This window comes from Pyrus communis, chromosome 2, assembly GCF_963583255.1.
Source record: "Pyrus communis chromosome 2, drPyrComm1.1, whole genome shotgun sequence".
In the NCBI taxonomy this organism is placed as follows: domain Eukaryota; kingdom Viridiplantae; phylum Streptophyta; class Magnoliopsida; order Rosales; family Rosaceae; genus Pyrus; species Pyrus communis.
Genome location: NC_084804.1, coordinates 3247308 through 3266487, shown reverse-complemented (window position 1 = coordinate 3266487; position 19180 = coordinate 3247308). Strand labels below are relative to the sequence as shown.

Below are 19180 nucleotides of genomic sequence, written 5' to 3'. Positions count from 1 at the left end.
GGAGAGAGAAAGGCAAGACGTCAGGGATAAATTTTTCATTGTAACGGAAATACAGACGTTACACCACGTGTTATTATGTAATTAGTGAAAAAATTTATTTTTTAAGTTATTAACTTTTTAACATACATATTCCATCATTTATATAATCATATATATGTTGTACCATCTTATTTGTCGGTCACACTAAAAATCTTTAGACGCGGGGCTTCCAAACGCGACTGAAAACGACATGCTCAAGAATCCAGGTTTTTGATGATCAGATAAGCGTCATTCGTTCACGCCACGTGGCGTGCTGTGATGGTGATTGTGACTGCTTTGGTAAGCAAATGACGGTGTGTGGTGGGTGGGTGACGACATGGGGTTGTTGTCGTATTACTACGTGTACGCGGACGCACCGTCCGCGAGCGGCTTTTGTCACTACGTGAAAGTTGGGATGAGCAAATAGTTGAGATTTGGAGATCACTTTTATTTTTCTATTGGTTGCATGTGGATATGTTTTTATTTTATTTTATTTTATTTTATTTATGAAATATGATATTTTCCGAGGGGTGGACTTAGCCTCAATTGGTTAATAAAAGTGTGGTTAAAATTTGTGTTTACCGAAAATCAAATATAAGATTTCTCATTTATAAGTGAAGAAGAGTATTATTAGACTGTTAATAACTTTTTTATTATATTAAATTGCCTAATTTTAACATTTGTGTGTCTAATTAATTTGGTGAAATTGGATCGTACCTTTCACCCACTTTACTATTTCTTTTTTTTTTTCTTTTCAAGAAACCCTCCACCTAATCACTTAAATGAGTTATTATTAAAAATTTAACATTCATTCGCAATAATTGAAATACATGTTATAATCACCATTTGGTGGCCCAATGGCTGACTAGAAACGAATTTCAAATTTATATTCTACATGGCATATTCTAGGTTTGATTTCTGTCCCTGGTAAATTACACGATAGTGGCTAGAAGAATGTTAAAATGCCTCTGTGATGAGTCTTCTTGCCTCCAAAATGGTGGGCTGCCGCGACGAAGCCACCAATTTGTTCCCTTTTTATAAAAAAGAAGTACATTTTATGTTCTGTTTTTGTAAAAAAAAAAAAAGCTCATGCTGATAATTTTCGCACTACTAATAACTCTGAATTAATGATGAAGTGTCATTCTATATCATACTTGGACAAATATTAAGTTAAATACACATCATTTGGAGAAGCAAAAGGGAAATAGACAGGTATCTCTCCAAGTACCAGTCAATTATGTTAGGCATGTATCAGGCAGACATCATGTTGCTCTTAACTCATTTTTTGTGGACATACCCTATATTGACTACAAGGAACCTAATTCTTGGAATCTATCAGTTATATATCGGCGCAAATGTTCTCACAATAATCAACAATTGATAATACGTAATTAAACATCACCATTGACACAACTTTTTCGCATGAAAGCACATGTTATAATTGTACTTTTTACACTAATTTCGTCAAAAAAAGGACATAAAACCGAAAGAGCATGAGCAAATATTTTACGATGAACGCAAGTAACTGTCGCTAGCACAACTCTTCGATTTGTGCATGTTAGGGTTATGGTTTTATTTTAATTTCGTCACAAAAGTAGATGAGAGCAAAAGAGTATGGCCAGCTTGGAGTACTAACAAACAAAGGCAAAAATCGCAAAACCTGGTGGGAAAATTAAGGGCAACGTGTGCGGTGCATCATCTGTTAGCCCCACTTGGAGAATATGTCCGGTGTTAAACAACGCGGGTGACGAAAGTAAACGTCACCCACAGCAACCTGTGACGTCGAACACTGCGCAACTGCCGTTGACGTTAGAGTCTACGCTCCTCTCTCCTCTCTCTCTCTCTCTCTCTCTCTACAGATTATAAATCCCCCGTCCTCAAACGCCACTTCTACATCACCGCCCCCTCCCTCTGAAAATCCTCTCTCTCTCTCTGAAAAAATTGAACTTTAATTGCAATATGCAATCACAAACTATCCCATATGGAACATGGATTCCGGGCAGCCGGGCCGGCCACGCGACGCCGTCCTCACGCGAGCAACACCTAGCGGCGGCCAGCGTACAAAAACTGGTGTCGGAGAATGCTGTCACGGTTGTCGGACGACGTGGCTGCTGCATGTGCCACGTCGTCAAGCGACTGCTCCTCGGCCATGGGGTCAACCCTACGGTTTTCGAAGTGGACGAGGAAGACGAGACCGGGGTTGTCGCTGAACTGCGGAGACTGATCGGAGCAGACCAGGAGGATTGGTCGCAGTTTCCGGTGGTGTTTGTAGGCGGGAAGTTGTTTGGTGGTTTGGAGAGGGTCATGGCTACCCATATTACAGGTGAACTTGTGCCTGTGTTAAAACAAGCTGGAGCTTTATGGCTTTGATTTTTTCTTCTCCTTTTCTTCTGTAATATTTTTGGGAGTTTTGCCCTTGTAATTCAGCAAACTTTAATCGTATTCGGATTTAAAAAAAAAAAAAAAAAGAGAAGATTGACGAAATACTTGTTTCACACGTACAGCTTCAAAATTGCAGATCCTGTGATCATTTCTTCATGTATCTGTCTTTAATTTTGTTGAATATTTTTGTAGGACACGAGTTATTGGGAGATAATTAATCTGAAAGTTGTTGTAATAATCGATGATATGATGTGAATTTTCAAAATTTATGCTAATCATGGACAGCAGGCAACATCCAGTGGGGCTGAGCTGGTTGCTGCAAGCAAGACCCATGCTTGTCTGAGATGGCCTTTTCCATTATTTGTTTTTGCATTATGCATCAATTCGTACATCCACTAATAAAAAATGCTACGAAAGTCGCTTATGCAGGCGTGTCCTGTTTAATCAAGGTAACGTTGAAGAGATTAAATTTATAAATAAAATTTATAAACTAAATGATGTATCAATAATAAAAATAAGCATGTTTATCAATGCTTAAGTCATAATTCAATAATTAACTTTCATATCAATTAGTTTACAAAATTTAGTCTTACTATAGCATTACTCCTAAACTATTAACGAAAATGTTAGTGCATAACTAATAGCTATCCACCTAAAGTAACTAAAACAACTAATAGCTATCCGCCTAAAGTAACTAAAACAAGAGTTTGCATATGAGCGGGGTTAAACTCTTACTACACATGTAATGTTAGAGCAGCATAAGTAAAATTCTAATAAAAGTAAAGTAATGGTTAAAGGGAAAGAAGATACATTGATATTTTTGCAAAAAAATCTCGTCATCATATGAGTTACTGTCACTAAATTAAAGAGGAACAAAAAATAAATATGAATATCAATGTGTATTAATAAGTGACAGTCTCAACCACCGTGACTGTTGTTAGCATAATTCATGTCAATAAACAGTGATAATAAAATCAAAAAATTGACGCATAAAAGAAATGTAGCGAGAAAATTGTGTCGGTCTGTAATATTAGTCTTATATATGGTTTGCTTTAAATAAATAACATAGAAGGACTGTGGTGGTCGATTTTGGGTTCCACACGCTTAAATGCCTGGACCAGAAGTCATAAGTACAATTCCATTTCGGCATCAAATTGCTGGCCTTGCCCCTGCATAACCGTCTTTGTAGATGACTTAGGAAATGATTAGCGAGTTTTGAATTCTGAAAAATGATTACTTGAGAGTGGATGTGTACGAGAAATGTTAAGAAAACTTCATCAAAAGTGAAATTTACTATAGACTTTTTGTCACTTCATAATTTAATGTTAATTCATGTATCAATTAGTGACGGAGTTAGCGTGAGGTCTTTGGTTAAACTTGACCCCAACAACATCAAAACTTCATGTATATCTGTTTGTATATTGTATTTGACCTCTATAAACAACTACGGTAAACTAAATAAAAACCTCATCCTCTTACTCCTTCTATTTTCTTCTATCATGCTTATCTTCCTTTTCTCTTTTCTTGTGTGCTACTTTATTTTGCGCACCATGTGCTCATTGAAATACCTTAGTTGACAAGCCTTGACAATATTTAACATTACTCCACAGTATCCTACATCCACCAACAACAAACTCTACAAACAATATAATAGTTGCAGACATATGATGGCAGGAATTGGCATTTTTTTGTTGTTGATATTATGACCCAATTATTTGAAACTTATAACTCTGATATTCATGCCAACATTATAAAATATTATGCTAAAAATATAAAATGACAAAATTCATAAATATTTTTACTTTCGAAAGAATCGTCTTAACACTTTTCTAAACAAATAAAGATAAAATAGGAGTGTGAGAAAATGACAACCTCACGACGTGCACCAATCAATTGTTTAATTGTCAATTAATATCATCCCATGATCCCATCCGACTGCAACAACAATGGTTATCACTTCAGGGCTTTGTTACTTTCTGTATCCATTTCCAGCGTAGCCACTGCATATAATATTCAACACCTTAACAATAATACAAGTTGGGCCACATGTGCATTATGATAACTTAGTAATAATACCATTATATATTCTGTGAGAATAGTAAACTTACAGGTTCCTCTAATTAAATGAAAATCAAATGCCTCTAGACGAACTGATCATTATATATATATATATATATATATATATATATATATATATATATATATATATATATATTTTGCATAGGTTGTCTTACCATTGCCCCCAAGAGCTTCAAAATTCCCCAAAGAATTTAACGTTCCAATGTCCAAATACATGTGCCAGACCTTGAAGGCCGAAGACCTTCCGTTGAATTTATTTTATTTAATTCTGACGTTTAATAACTTAACTCCTTTCTATTGGGTGTTTTGGTATCGTCAATGACATTACAAATTGTCATCAACATTTGCAATTCCAAAATCCTATCTAGTCTGCCCACCACCTTCAATAGCCAACTTTGAGCTTTATCTTGTTTTTTTCCTCTAGTCAATCAGAGAGCCAGTGGAGAATCAAGGTTTTGCGTTCGATTTTCCACTCTTCCAAAATGTTACTTGTACTGACATGATAAAATACTTGTTATTTAGAAATTAGTACGACGTAGGTTGATGGATTCATTTGGACACATTTTATGTAGAATAGTCGAATAGATTCGTTACGTGAGGCATGAATGAAATGAACTTTTACAATTCTTGCTTTTAGAATTTCTCTTTAGCCTTGTTCTTCTTCTTATTATGATCCTAACAGGATAGCGCATGCACAACAAGAAATATTATCTACACTAAGGGAGTGGGGAAGTGGTCTAAGCCTCACAATGGATTAGCACTAATGTGGTTCAAATTCACCTTTGAGGAGAATCGAATCTAAAATCTCTCACTTATAAGTGAAGAAGAATACTCGCAGACCAGGCAAACAGACGAAAGTTGGAAGTAAAGACCTGTATAGGATCAGAACAAACTCGGCCACTCTTAGGGACCTAAACCGTTCTCATCACCCGACCTTCCCACGCACAAAGCTCAGCCCAGCTGAATTAACTTGATGGTCTAAACCCTAAACTCATAAGCCCAGCCTAGCAATGCCGAGAGTTATTGGGCTTGCTTTTGGGCCGCCATTGCTAAAAACGAAAGTTAGTGGCGGTCCTGCGTTACACACTTCCCAGAAAAGAGGCACATACTGTGGCAGCTGAGCCTACTGCAAGGTCAGCTTTGTTTCCACGCTGTCGTTCCGATTTGGGATCCACCTTTGTGTACAAGTACAATAAAGCCCTTCACGTAATTCGATATCCACCACGACAACCAAACCCATAAGCGTAATTTGACTCCTGCCCCTTCTCCTTCTCGCTGCTCTGTAAAGCTCCCCAAAAACATCCGACCCCTTTCCCTCCCCAATTTTAAAACACTCTCTCTCTCCTCAGTGAACTGGACGACGGAAGGCAGAATCACTAAACGACGTCGTAACAAGGAGCGACGGTAAAACATGAGGAGATTCTTCAGAGGCAAAGACGATTCTTCACCGCCGTCGCCGTCGCCGTCGCCGTCGTTCTCTCCCTCGCCTTCGCGATCGGTGACGGGTCCCCCGAGGCCGATACGGCTCGTCTACTGCGACGAGAATGGGAAGTTCCGGATGGATCAGGAGGCGGTCTCCATGCTGCAGCTCGTTAAGGAACCCATTGGTATCGTCGCGGTCTGCGGCCGTGCCCGCCAGGGCAAGAGCTTTATTCTGAACCAGGTTCGGTTTCTCGGCTTTTCTTCTCTCAATTTTTGTGGACATGTCTTAATTATCGTTTTACTTTTGTTTTCTCTCTGTGAATTGAATTCTAGGGTTTATGATTGTAAGGCATTGTAGAATTAGGGGAGTGAATTAAGTGTAGGAATTGTAGGGTCCACGTTAGCCCCAAGACGTTCGTCTCTAACGAGAAAAGCAAGTGCTTGAGCTTGAGTGAGAGGGGCCTCCGGTAAAAGTAATGGACCTACTTACCTGTGGACCAGCTGGAGAGCTAACCCTTGCTTTATTGGTTTGGTGATTGCTACCAAGACGATTTCTTTACTTTAGGTCTCGGTTTTTGGCTGATTGGACATGCTTTGAAAGGCCAAAGTGTGGATCTTGGTGGACTTGGATAATGGTGGAATTACCTCACTGTCGTAGACTTGGATAATTGTAGGGTTACTTTAGGTTTCTCTAGTTCTTGGACTTGTCTATGATTAACCTAAATCATGTTCTTGCAACAATGTTTGGGTAGTATCGACTCTTAAGACAAGGACATATGCATTTACGATGGAATACTGTTATGTTAGATGTGAAATTTTGATTATACGGTCAAACAAAATTGGGGTGTGATTCACAATAAGCGTAAGATATAGAGATGGAGCCTACTGTTTAAAGAACTTTCCGTTTCTGATCAGCTCTTTCCCTCCATGAATTTATGACCACTAAGCTTGCTTTTGTTTTTCTTCCCAACTGGTTTAATGTTGCTGAAAGTAACATAATTGTTTTTGGACTTCTCTGTTGTAGCTTCTCGGAAGGAGTGGTGGATTTCAAGTAGCATCTACACATCGCCCATGTACGAAAGGGCTATGGTTGTGGAGTGCGCCCTTTAAGAGAACTGCATTGGATGGGACTGAATACAATCTATTACTGTTGGATACTGAAGGAATAGATGCTTTTGATCAGACGGTTAGCCTTCATTCTTTGCTTATAATATATTAGTTTCAGCTCATTATACAATTTTTTATAATGAGCATCATCAGTTGTAGTGTAATGCTTGTAACTTATCTTTATCTTACAGGAAACGTACAGCACACAGATATTTTCCTTAGCGGTTCTCCTATCTAGCATGTTTATTTACAACCAGGTTAGAAAACGATGCTGACACTTTTATACCTTCTTTCTGTATATGGTTTATGGTTTATTCTTAATTTCATTTTGATTTGTTTTAGATGGGTGGTATAGATGAAGGTTCACTTGATCGTATCTCTCTTGTCACTCAAATGACCAAGCATATACGTGTTAAAGCTTCTGGAGGAACCACAGTTTCTGAAATTGGGCAATTCTCCCCAATCTTTGTGTGGCTTCTAAGGGTAATTGGTTTTGAATTAACCTGTTTCTTTAATCTTTGTGCCATTTACTGCAACAGTTCATCTGCTGCTATTATTTTTATTTTTATTTCTTGCGGATGCAGTGTATTTAGTAGAATGTGTTATATGGTTTTCCATTTGTGGTAATGCTTACTGCCTTGGTTTCAGGACTTCTATCTGGATTTATCAGAGGAGAGTGGAAAGATAACACCCCGTGATTATCTGGAGCTTGCTTTGAAGCCTGTCGAAGACAGAAGAAGGGACGTAGTTGCTAAAAATGAGGTATTATCTGGCTCTTCTTAGTTCTTGACTTTATTATTTCAGGAAGTTCCCTTGCCCATTCATACATGGTTCCTTCAACAGGCATTTTGTGCTTTAGATATACCCTTGTTAGCTGTTTATGACTCTGTAGGCACATTGAGCACTACCATTTCCAAATTATGTTATTAATGTATGCTGGCTTGGTACTGTATGAATGACCAATACAGATACGAGCCTCCATTCGAGCTCTATTTCCAGACAGAGAATGCTTCACCCTTGTGCGGCCTTTGAACAACGAACATGATCTTCAAAGACTTGACGAAATTCAGGTGAGTAACTAGCTGCTGTCTTTGTTCTCTCTCTCTCTCTCTTGTTGGTCATGAGCTCAACCCTGTTACTTTCTTTCTTTTTCTATTAGTTGTTTTGAAGCCTAAGGTTTTCTAATGCAGTTGGACAAATTAAGGCCTGAATTCAGAGCTGGGCTAGATGCATTGACAAAGTTTGTTTTTGAAAGGACAAGGCCCAAGCAAGTTGGGGCAACAATGATGACGGGTCCAGTTCTAGTTGGTATCACACAGTCTTATCTTGATGCTCTTAATAAAGGGGCGGTGCCTACCATATCCTCTTCATGGCAGGTTTGTGTTTGTCCTGAACTCCCTTTGTGATTGGTATTAAATTAGAGGGTTGATAAGAAACTTTACCCTGATAAGTATTTAGTCTGTTAATCTTAATCTTACTCTGCAGAGTGTCGAAGAAGATGGTTGCCGAAGAGCATATGATTCTGCTCTTGAGGTGTATAAGTCTGCTTTTCAGCATCCAAAAGATCCCGAAGAAGTAAGTTGTGCATTATGCCTTAATTGTTGTTGAATATACTGTTTACTAATCCCAAGTGTTGGTAGGCTGCATTCAGGGAAGCACATGAAAAGGCAGTTCAGAAATCATTGGCTGCGTTCAATGATGCTGCTGTAGGAGTTGGTCCACTGAGGAAGAAGTACGAAGCAGAGCTCCACAAAAAGTTGAAAAAGGAGTTTGAGGTACAATGCAATACAAAGCAAATTTATAATTAATAGGTTGTCAACACACTGATGCATGCAAGGCAGAGCTGCATGTACATCCACACTATCCATAGTACAATTAATGGGCTTTGGCACAAGTGTTCTTGCCCCGACAATAAATAGTTTGGTGACAGTAGCTCAGTTATCATGCATATGTGCGCTCTTGTTATCTCATCTCTTGTATACTGGTCTTATTTGTTTAAATTGGCTACTCACACAGGATTGTAAAAAGAATGCATATATGGAGGCAGAGTTGCACTGTTCAAATGCCATACAAAGCATGGAAAGGAAGCTGAGAACAGCATGCCATGCTAGTGATGCTAATATTGATAATGTTCTTAAGGTAAGGAACGGTGGATTGCTTCTGTGGTCTTTAACATTTTCGTTCATGTATTTTTTTTTTTTTTTTTTTTTTTTTTTTTTTTTTTTTTAATATTTGGATTTTCTTTTTCCAGGTTCTTGATGGTCTTCTATCCGACTATGAAGCAGCAAGTCATGGTCCAGCAAAATGGCAGAAACTGACCATGTTCCTACAAAAGAGGTTTGCCAATTGGCTTTATTTCCTTATTTTTTATTAATGTATGAGTGCATATTAACGTCAATTGCACAAAATCCAAATTCACAGTTTTGAAGGTCCAATACTTGACCTTGTCAAGAGACTGATTGACCAAGCTGGAGCAGAGAAGAGCACCCTCATGTTGAGATGCCGCTCATTAGAAGATAAGTTGGGGTTACTTAACAAGCGGCTGGAGTCCAGTGAGAAGTCCAAGTCTGAATATCTTAAGCGTTATGAGGATGCGATCAATGACAAGAAAAAGCTAGCTGATGAATATATGGGCCGCATAAATAACTTGCAAAGTAATCACAGTTCATTGGGTGAGAGATGTTCTAGTTTGGTTAAAACATTGGACTCTGCAAAGCAGGAATCCTTAGAGTGGAAAAGAAAATATGAACATGTCCGATCAAGGCAGAAGGCTGAGGAAGATCAATGGAGTTCTGAAATTGCAATTCTCAAGTCCCGATGCAGTGCTGGTGAAGCAAGGCTGGCTGCTGCTCGGGAACAAGCTCAGTCTGCACAAGAGGAGGCTGAGGAGTGGAAACGCAAGTATGACATTGCTTTTAGAGAAGCAAAAGCTGCTCTGGAGAAGGCTGCAATTGTCCAAGAGCGTTCAAGTAAGGAAACTCAAAAGAGAGAAGATGCTTTGAGGGAAGAATTTGCTGATACTTTGGCTGATAAGGTGATCCTCTCTTTCTTTCACACACACACACACACACGTACAGAAACACATACAAACACACGCATTCACATGCACACTCCAATTCTCTAGTTTCTTAACATATTTTGACTTGTTTTTCTTGTTTATAAATATCTAGGAGGAGGAAATAAAGGATAAGACAGCAAAGATTGAACATGCTGAGCAGTGCTTGACAACTCTAAGATTAGAATTGAAGGTGAGTTTGAATCTTCACACTTTGTAAGAAATGTTTTTTGAGTTTGAATCTTCAGAATTCTAAGATTATAGTTCCATATCATTTGGTGATGATGTTTTGTGTGGCGAGAATATACACTGTTGGGAGGTTAACAGTGGGGTTATTATGTTGTTCTAAAGCATTAGACTATTATCATTGAAATTTGGATCAAGAAGAATCCTTATTTTGCATGTTTTCTTCTCATGCGATGTCTATTTCAACACATGTATTTATCAATGGTGTGATTGTTAACAAATGCACATCATTTGCAGGCTGCCCAATCGAAAGTAGATAGTTATGATGCTGAAATATCATCCATGAAGCTTGAAATCAAGGAGTTTATTCAAAAATTAGAAGCTGCAAATGCAAAGGCCCACTCATTTGAGAGAGAGAAAAAGATACTGGAGCAGGAGAAGCTATATCTGGAGCAGAAGTATGAATCTGAGATTAAAAGATTTGACGAAGTGCAAGAAAGGTGCAAAATTGCTGAAAAGGAAGCAACAAGAGCAACTGATATTGCTGATAGAGCACGGGCTCAAGCAGATACTGCTCAGAAGGAAAAGAGTGAGATGCAGAGATTGGCAATGGAAAGATTGGCCCAAATTGAGAGGGCTGAGAGGCTTATTGAAAGTTTGCAAAGGGAAAAAAGAGACTTGGATATTGAACTAGAGAGAATTCGTGTATCAGAGATGGAAGCTCATTCGAAAGTTACTCTACTGGAGGGAAGAGTTGAAGAACGAGAGAAAGAAATAGAATTGCTATTGAAATCAAATAATGAGCAGAGAACTAGTACTGTTCAGGTCCTTCAAGGCCTTCTGGAAAGTGAGCGCGCAGCACATGCAGATGCAAACAATAGGGCAGACCACCTGTCTCATCAGCTACAACTTGCACAATCACAGCTTGATTCACTCCAGCAAGAATTGACTTCTGTTCGGCTGAATGAAACAGCATTGGATAGCAAGCTGAAGACTGCTTCCCATGGGAAACGCTCAAGGGTAGACGACTATGAAGTGGGCATGGACTCTGTTCAAGACATGGAGATGAGTGATCGGATTTTAAGAGTGAATAAGAGGTCTAGAAGTACTACCAGTCCTTTAAAGCACACACAAACAGAAGATGGTGGTTCAGTATTCAAGGGAGATGATGATACCCATAGTCAGCAAACCAATTCGGAAGACTATAAAAGGTTCACCGTCACAAAAATTAAGCAAGAACTCACAAAACATAATTTTGGTGCCGAAGTGCTCGAGTTGAGAAGCAATGCTAGCAAAAAAGAATGGCTTGATCTGTACGAGAAATGCATCCTTCAGAAGTTGTGACCAGTTGAAATCTACAGGGCAGGTGACTAGTCCAGTATCTAGCAAAAGCTTCAAGTTCTCGATGGTTTGGTTTTCTGGTAAACCTCGCCAGCGTTGTTGCAAATACTGTGTTTTATTCTAGTGTAACAACAAAAGGTTGAAATATTTAGGCGCTTTAGGCTATTGAGATCAGCTACTCTTTAGGTAAGCTATCAGTAATTTGCCTATATCTGTGTATTTTTTGCATCCTTTTCGTCTCCAAGTTCTACACGCGCGAGCATGTTTCTTTGCTGCTCGCCGGTGTGATCTATCATGCGTCTCTGTGTGGGTGTTTTAATGACAAACTTAATTTTTATTTGTACTATATAGACAGATTTTGAGCAAAGGAGTTGCTCAGTTGATATGTAGCAACAGAATTCGTTCGTACGATGGTGGCAGTCTAATATTTACGAGGAATTTGCACATAGTTTGCAAATGTTCAATTTAAATTATATTTTTCCAATAAATGAGCACTAGAAGCCTGTAAAACACGTTTTAGTGGCCCTTTATTGTCCGTTATCATTACTATAAACTTGTATTGTATTCATGAAGAAGCAAGGGATTTGCGATTTAAATTGTTAGTAATATTTCTTTATGCTTTCGAAATTTTGTGTTCGATTCTCCTCTTAAAGAAAAGGTTGGAAGAGGACCTTCGAGGTCACAGTTGATACTTGCCATATTTTATGAACGTACATTCGTCTCTATTACAACTTGATGGCCTCACCAGCAATCGTGCTCGGCTACAAAATCACCGTCAATCGTTGTTCGGTGTAGCCATCGTCGACTCCTGCCGATGTGGAGAGCGGAGGCTGACCCTAAAGGTCTTTAGGGATGTAAGGATGGAAGAAGGTGAGACAGGGAAGAAGGAAGGAGATGAGGACAAGAGAGGGAGGGGATGGGTTTGGCACCGACCCCGCAGCCGAAGGCAGAAATCGGCAGCGCTGAAGCTTTTCTTACGTTTTTCCTTCAAAGGCTCTAGGGTTTTGTTCCTGTGTAAATTTACTAAGTAGGTATAAACTAGAAAAATAATTACTGTGGGCAAAGATAGAAGTATCCTGATCAAAATTGCTAGACTTGGTCAAAATTTTTATTATCTAATCCTATTGGTGAGCTCTGTTTCTATTAGAGAAATAATACAAATGTGATATGAAAAATATAGTAAGTATAACATTACTTATTTCTAAATTTTCTTTGATTACGAGTGAAATGTTCACGATTGTTTTACTCTTATAATCAAGTAAAGCCTTTTTTTTTCTTTTTTTATTTTGTTTCAACTATAGATTTGTTAGATTAGATGTTAGATTTGAGAGCCGACGAGATTCGAGCCCATGTCGTGATGTAAGAGCAACACTCTTCTCCACCATTATGGTAGAGGGTCACTTGCAATAAATCAAGTAAAACTTTCAAATATGTCACAAAGCTTTCAAAGTATAATTTAATATTACAGTTCATTGATATTGTTCTTTCATCTATAAGTAAGAAAGATTTTACATTCGACTTCCGTGATAAATTCATTTTGTGACTTAACACAATCTTCGACCCCAAAATCTAACCAAAAGGGTCCTGTAAAAAATTCAAACAAATTAACTTCGCGAAGACTTTCAAGTTTCCATGACGGATGACTGATCACTTGAGTAATAATATATATGGAAAAATTGTTAATTAATTAATTAATTCTTATTTGTTTGACAAATTTCCAAAAGTGCTTTCTCTCATAGGCTGCTTGAATTTGACAGGTCTATTATCATATAACTCACATTAGACGAAACGTATATCAGAGCTGTACTTGGAATCTACATGTATTATAAAAAAATATATATATGAACAAAAGTGTAGGAAAAAAATCATAAGCTAATGATCAAACGTTAATGTCCTATCAGACAAATTAATCAGATAGAAAAGTTTGTATAATCGTCTGTATATACATTTCTAAAAAAAAACATCATCTTAACTCTCAATAATCAATTGCTCATTGTCATAAAATCACAGATCACAATGTCTGTATATATATGTACACATAAATACATTAATATGAGTTAAAAATACCGAAAGTAATTGTAAAAATATATTCTCCTTTATTTCTTATTGTTTTTGGTCACCAAAAATCTTAATATTGTAATCATTAATTTATTTGATCATGGTAGTAGTATTCCACAGAAACCCTAGCTATGTGTGTGTGTGTGTGTGTGTGTGTGTATAGCTACCTCATCTGAAAAAGAGAGCTCTTCCATCCATGTCCAATATTGTCAAATCACGCTATTTTCCTCTCGAGCTTCCCTTTGCTTGCATCTGAAGTTAATCGAATAAATGAAGACCCGTCACCTTGGACAACTAAATTTGGGATTAGCTGAGGTGGGCTTTCTCTATTATGCCCCCCTTGATTATGATTATGTTGATGATGATCATAATTCATGAAAGGACCTCCAGGATTGTAGTACTCCACAAGACCTGCCTTCTTTGCTAGAGGAAGAGGATTAGTGGCAGCAGCACTAATTAGACCATCATTCCCTTGCCCACTTCTTATATTCACACCTTTGTGATGATCGAACGTTGGAACATCTTTGATGCTTGATCCACATTGCCTAGGCTGTGTCTGGTAAAAGACCTTCGAGACCACCAGCTCCCCATCTTTCTCTTCCTCATTGTTGCCAAGGTGGTATTGGTGCATGACCCAATTGGTCTTTTCTGGTTTTCTTTGCCTCCCGTAGTTGGTGTAGAGGACTAGGATCTTTTTGAAACCCTTCACTGCTCCGCCAACAAGAACCGGCCTTGTCTTGCCGGTTTTGTGCCATCTTGTTTCGCTTCCATCTTCTTCGGTGTGAACCTTCCTTCGCTTTCTGGTCCCAGTCGTGTATGCCTTCGAGGGACGGTGGAAGAAGTGGCGGATTTGTCCGTCTTTATTCACTCCTGCATGCACGTCAGATGTCCAAATAAAATGTGTTGTACTTTAATCACGTAAAAATAATTTCAATTACAAAAGAAAACTTGAGGGTAAGTTGAATTAGTTAGTTTTCTTAACTTTAATGTTTTATCATGTTAATCTTTAATTTTCATCATCTAATTGTGACACCATTTATATATATGCATGAGATTGCGTTCAGTATTAACATCCAAATATGTATTGCCAACTTGTGCCTTCACATGCATAAAACATGCTTGAAAAGAAAAAAGTATAAAACACAAACATACTAATTTGAATGATTTTATAGGAGAAGCAAGCGAACCCATGTGCTGGTTATATGTTTCAATGTGACATCTAAAAATAAAGATAGAGACGTGGTGAAGAATATTTAATTATGAAAGTCGAGATCTTATATTTAATTTTCATCCTTTCAATGTTGCTTGTATAAAAATAGATAAATACATAAACACAAGTAAAAAAAATTAAACAAATTGTAAAAAAACATGTCGAAAAACAAATCCCAAGTGTTAAAAATAAAATAAAATGTTAAGTATATCTGAGTATGTTTGTGGATTAAATCACGTCAATTTTGCAAGGGTAATGCTAGATAGACCATGTATTTTTTATATATTTTGTAAATCATATGATATGGTTGTTGATGATTAGATTATTACTTAAGTGTTGATTAATATATTTATTTCTTACAAGTGACACATCACATAATTTACAAATGTGGTCTAAATTAGCTGGTCTACCTAGCATTACTCATTTTGCAATCCATTGAATGAGGATTAATAATAATACCCGCGCTTCTTAATTACCATCCCTCGATAGGGTTTTATTAGAAAAAAAACAAAAGCAAAAATTTACCCAAAATAAATAATTATAATAACCTGGTAGCTTTTCAGGGTGAGTGTAGCAGATCCCATTCTCCCCTTCAAGCGTTGGTATGAATTCATCAATGAGAGGATGCAGCTTTCTGGTGTCAGACAAAACCTTTGCCTCTAAATGTTGAAGAATTTCTTGGTCAGTTGGATCGAACTTCACTCCTGCTGGTAGTCCAGGCAAATCATGAATTCCTGTCTATATTACATCACATAAACCGAAAAAATTAGAAATGAAAACTAATAACAAACAATTAGTTCATGTAAAATCAAATATTTAGAGTAAAATTTAGTTCAAAAACTTAACAATAGGTCACTGGTTCGCAATATACGTAAAAAATAAGTGAATTTCTGTTACCTGGTCGAATTCTATGTGATGTCCACAAGAGGGGCAAGTTATGTTCCGAAATTCATTTGGATTATTAGGGTTATTAGGAGGAGGGGGGCTGACAATCTGAATGGCCCTCTCATCGTCGGAGTCGTTGCACCATGTCATGATCTGATCTCTGCCGTTTTTTCTTTGAGGCTCATTCCAAACCCCAAATCTTCTTGTTATTTCCTCCACCTCTTCCAAATATACACACAACAGAAGCTCTCAAAATATTAAGCAAACCCCGAAAAAAACAAAAGAAAAGACCTAGAGCAAGCAAAGCAGACAAGCAACCAGCTAGCTTGTCACTTTTAAAGCACGTTTTCCATAACCATATCCACTTTTTTGCTCATCATCTTCTTCTTCAATATTGATGTTTGGGATGGAATATCTAGATTGGTATTTGATCTTTCTCCTTCCATTTGTTTTCTCCTCTTATGATATTATATCTTCACACAGAACTGCCTCCATAAAATAGAGAGAGAGAGAGAGAGTAGAGAGAGAAGTAGAACGAAGGGTAGCAAGCTGAGCTAAGCTATAAAATAAAGAACGGGGAGAAGAACGAATTTTCTAGAAATAGAAAAGGTTGCTTGGACGTCAAGTTTGGTTATGCTTGTGTACATACGTGTGTACAATAGAATCCGTGTAGTCTTTATAGTTAATTGGTTCCTTCTTTTCTTTTTTTCCCAAGGGTATGACTTCTGTCCTAAAAGGAGGGTTTAAACCATAATTAAAAAAAAAAAAAATTTATGGGATGGAGTTAATTATAAATAACACATACCTAACGAGTAAAAAAAATAAAAAAAGATTTTATAAAAGAAAAAAAAAAAGGGTGGCTAGAGTGGAGAGGGGGCAACCTGATTCTTTTGGGGACGTTTTACCTCTTTAGAGAGAGAAAGAGGGGAAGAGAGAGAAGGGCTTTGGTATTTAGGGTTGGAGTTGGGACTTTAGCTGCAGTGTCAACCTAGAGTGTCCTTAAAGATATATGTACATTTTCATGGACACCTACATACGAACCAACCCAAAACTAACTACTTACACATATAAATTAACATTTTTGGGATCAAAATATTTATACAGTACCAACTTCTCTGCTGCATATATTCCCCATTTCTCCCTTTCTTCGCGTAGACTTCTAATGGCAAGCAAGGAATCACTGTCTCCCTCTCCCTCTCTCTAAAAAAAGACACATTTGCAGATGGAGGGTGGTTGCTGCTTTCGATAAAATGTTCTCTGTCATTGCAGTAATCACTAATTAATCAACACGGCCAAATGTTTCAGTGCAATGGTAATGCTTGTCATGCAATAATCATTCTTTGTTAATTATTTTATTATTAATTATGGATCGTTTTCGACGTATTTTCCAACCAATTAATATTGTGATTAATTCAGAAAGCCGATTAAATACGGTATGCAATACATGTCACTTTGGCTTAGGCAGCACGACTACGAGTCTACGATGTTCACCCTCATATTATTTGAGCAACAATCCACTGCAACCGCCTCCATCCGCAATAGTTACAATCCACCCCCTTCCAACCACCATGTGCCACATGCAGCCTATGCCAGATGGCCTTGTTTCATTGGGTAATAAGATGGCATCTTCCATTGCAGAAAAGGACGTGGCTGCAGGGAAGAACTGCCCATTCGTATATATTTCTTGTACCAGCCGACATATACATATATGTGACCTTCTCAAGGAAGACACGCAACAGGAAGCTTAAGCATGAAGCTTTGGCCTTTTTGGATTGTGTTTTTGTTATAACTTAAACGTATGGATTAGGGTTTTGGGAACTTTGTCAAGTTGTTGCCCTATTTAGATATCAGATAGATACATAAAACGGTCTCGTGTTCTTCTACTTGTCCGTCGTTTTTTTTTTGTTCAGACCCTGATCAGCTTGAATTAAAAATATTTAATTAGTTCTAAGTTAACAGATTAAGCTCTAGTTTAATTCAAAGTCATTGTCAATTGATGAATTTATATGAACTAAAGTGCAGTTAAACCGATGCGTGACCGATTAAGTTTCATAATTAGAATGATTTCACGGGAATCAAAGACTTTTTTGCATCACTTTGGGTTACTTTTGGGAAAAAATAGCAGCAATTTGGTTCTGATTTCAATGGTGAAGACTTTGGATGAGATGAGAATTTCTCGAATAGGAGACTTTGGCTGTGTACTAATAAAATAGGAGACTTAGCAGCCAAATAGATACTTCAGGTTTTTTGTTTTGATTTATTTTTCTTGTTTCTTGGGGTCATGTACTAATAAGATAGGAAAGAGAGTGATATTGAAGAGAATTTGTCTGTGTAATTTCATGAGCAATGCTAACGAGACTCTCTCGAAAGTAGGTCTGCCACCTCATGATAACTTTGGCACAATGTTTAATAATGTTAGCATAATAATTGACGTAAAACTATGAGGTGGTAGATAGTTTATGGAGGATCCCCTTAGCATTCCTCATAATTTCATACAAGCAATACTAGCTAGAAGGGGGTGAATCGAAAACATGACCTTAATTGAAAGAATAAGTGCTCTTATAAACTTCTTAGAAGAAGAATAAAACTTATTCAGCATAAAACTATTTACTTGTCCTTCTGTAGAAACGATATAATGAGTGGGGAATTGAACACATGAACTCAAGAACATGAATAAATCCTTTTAATTATGTCAGCTACGTACAAGTCTCTTGCAAAAAAAAAACTTGTGTTGTTTGGCTTCATAGTTACTACTTGTGCTTTTTCAAAAATTCGATACAACTGTCTATCTATAACATCTTCCACACACGGTGAGACCAACGTAATGTCAAGTGCAATCAAAGTTTATATGAAAAAAAGGTAATCCGGCATTCTTTCTCAAAATTCTCCTTCAATAAAGACCATAAAATTACTGCTTATCACAAGTTCCGTAAAAAAGAAGACTAAAGTAAATATTAATCGTGAGAAACATCCTTATAAGATCACTTTCATCCAACAAATGCATCTTTTCTTTTTCCCCTGGTTTCTTTGTCCTTGTCAAAATTTAATAATCTTCCTACAATTCATCCGCTCAGCCCATCCTACAGATCTGGGCCATGATCAGAGGAATTGTGTTTACTTGTACTACAATTCATATGTTCAGCCCATTCCTAGTGTTGGTAAAGGTTTTTATTTTTCATTTTTGCCTGTGTTCTGCAATAAGGGGCAGTTGAATTGTTGGTGGAATGTTCAACCCACCATCCTTGTTGGTAGTTCTAAATTCCTATCAGGATGTTGACATTCTTTGTGTAAACAGACTGTAAACATGAAAATCCAAAATTTCAATGTCTACACATATATTTCGATATTGCTTTTTACATTCAGCACATTGTAATTTATTTAGCGGCATAGAGATATCACATCCATTTATTTATTTATAATTTTTACTTAATTTGAAC

General features: G+C 37.3%; 3 protein-coding genes across 3 annotated transcripts; 2 read left to right on the top strand and 1 right to left on the bottom strand.

The window, feature by feature from the left end:
* Positions 1 to 1904: 1904 nt before the first annotated feature.
* LOC137726377 (glutaredoxin-C9-like) lies at positions 1905 to 2513 on the top strand. The gene has a single exon (XM_068465299.1). The coding sequence runs from the start codon at positions 1978 to 1980 to the stop codon at positions 2386 to 2388; it is 411 nt and encodes a 136-aa protein (XP_068321400.1). The 5' UTR covers positions 1905 to 1977; the 3' UTR covers positions 2389 to 2513.
* Positions 2514 to 5737: 3224 nt separating this feature from the next.
* On the top strand, positions 5738 to 12186 carry LOC137725861 (uncharacterized). The gene is made up of 14 exons (XM_068464684.1): positions 5738 to 6142; positions 6926 to 7087; positions 7200 to 7265; positions 7351 to 7491; positions 7657 to 7770; positions 7977 to 8078; positions 8199 to 8384; positions 8494 to 8583; positions 8649 to 8783; positions 9025 to 9147; positions 9260 to 9345; positions 9430 to 10042; positions 10179 to 10256; positions 10547 to 12186. The coding sequence occupies exons 1-14, from the start codon at positions 5891 to 5893 to the stop codon at positions 11591 to 11593; spliced, it is 3195 nt and encodes a 1064-aa protein (XP_068320785.1). The 5' UTR covers positions 5738 to 5890; the 3' UTR covers positions 11594 to 12186.
* A 1263-nt stretch (positions 12187 to 13449) lies between these two features.
* On the bottom strand, positions 13450 to 16233 carry LOC137726819 (NAC domain-containing protein 73-like). The gene is made up of 3 exons (XM_068465778.1): positions 15756 to 16233; positions 15407 to 15596; positions 13450 to 14518 (listed from the first exon to the last, which is right to left on the bottom strand). The coding sequence occupies exons 1-3, from the start codon at positions 15891 to 15893 to the stop codon at positions 13863 to 13865; spliced, it is 984 nt and encodes a 327-aa protein (XP_068321879.1). The 5' UTR covers positions 15894 to 16233; the 3' UTR covers positions 13450 to 13862.
* Between the last annotated feature and the right edge of the window lie 2947 nt (positions 16234 to 19180).

Bases quoted from the DNA above. Each gene is read 5' to 3' on its own strand.
- LOC137726819 (XM_068465778.1), bottom strand. From the start codon at position 15,893: ATGACATGGTGCAACGACTCCGACGATGAGAGGGCCATTCAGATTGTC. The intron at 15,597-15,755 runs GTAACAGAAATT...GATGTAATATAG, and splicing joins ATCACATAGAATTCGACCAG to ACAGGAATTCATGATTTGCC. The intron at 14,519-15,406 runs GTTATTATAATT...ACGTGCATGCAG, and splicing joins TCACCCTGAAAAGCTACCAG to GAGTGAATAAAGACGGACAA.
- LOC137726377 (XM_068465299.1), top strand. From the start codon at position 1,978: ATGCAATCACAAACTATCCCATATGGAACATGGATTCCGGGCAGCCGG.
- LOC137725861 (XM_068464684.1), top strand. From the start codon at position 5,891: ATGAGGAGATTCTTCAGAGGCAAAGACGATTCTTCACCGCCGTCGCCG. The intron at 7,266-7,350 runs GTTAGAAAACGA...GATTTGTTTTAG, and splicing joins GCATGTTTATTTACAACCAG to ATGGGTGGTATAGATGAAGG. The intron at 8,784-9,024 runs GTACAATGCAAT...CTACTCACACAG, and splicing joins AGTTGAAAAAGGAGTTTGAG to GATTGTAAAAAGAATGCATA.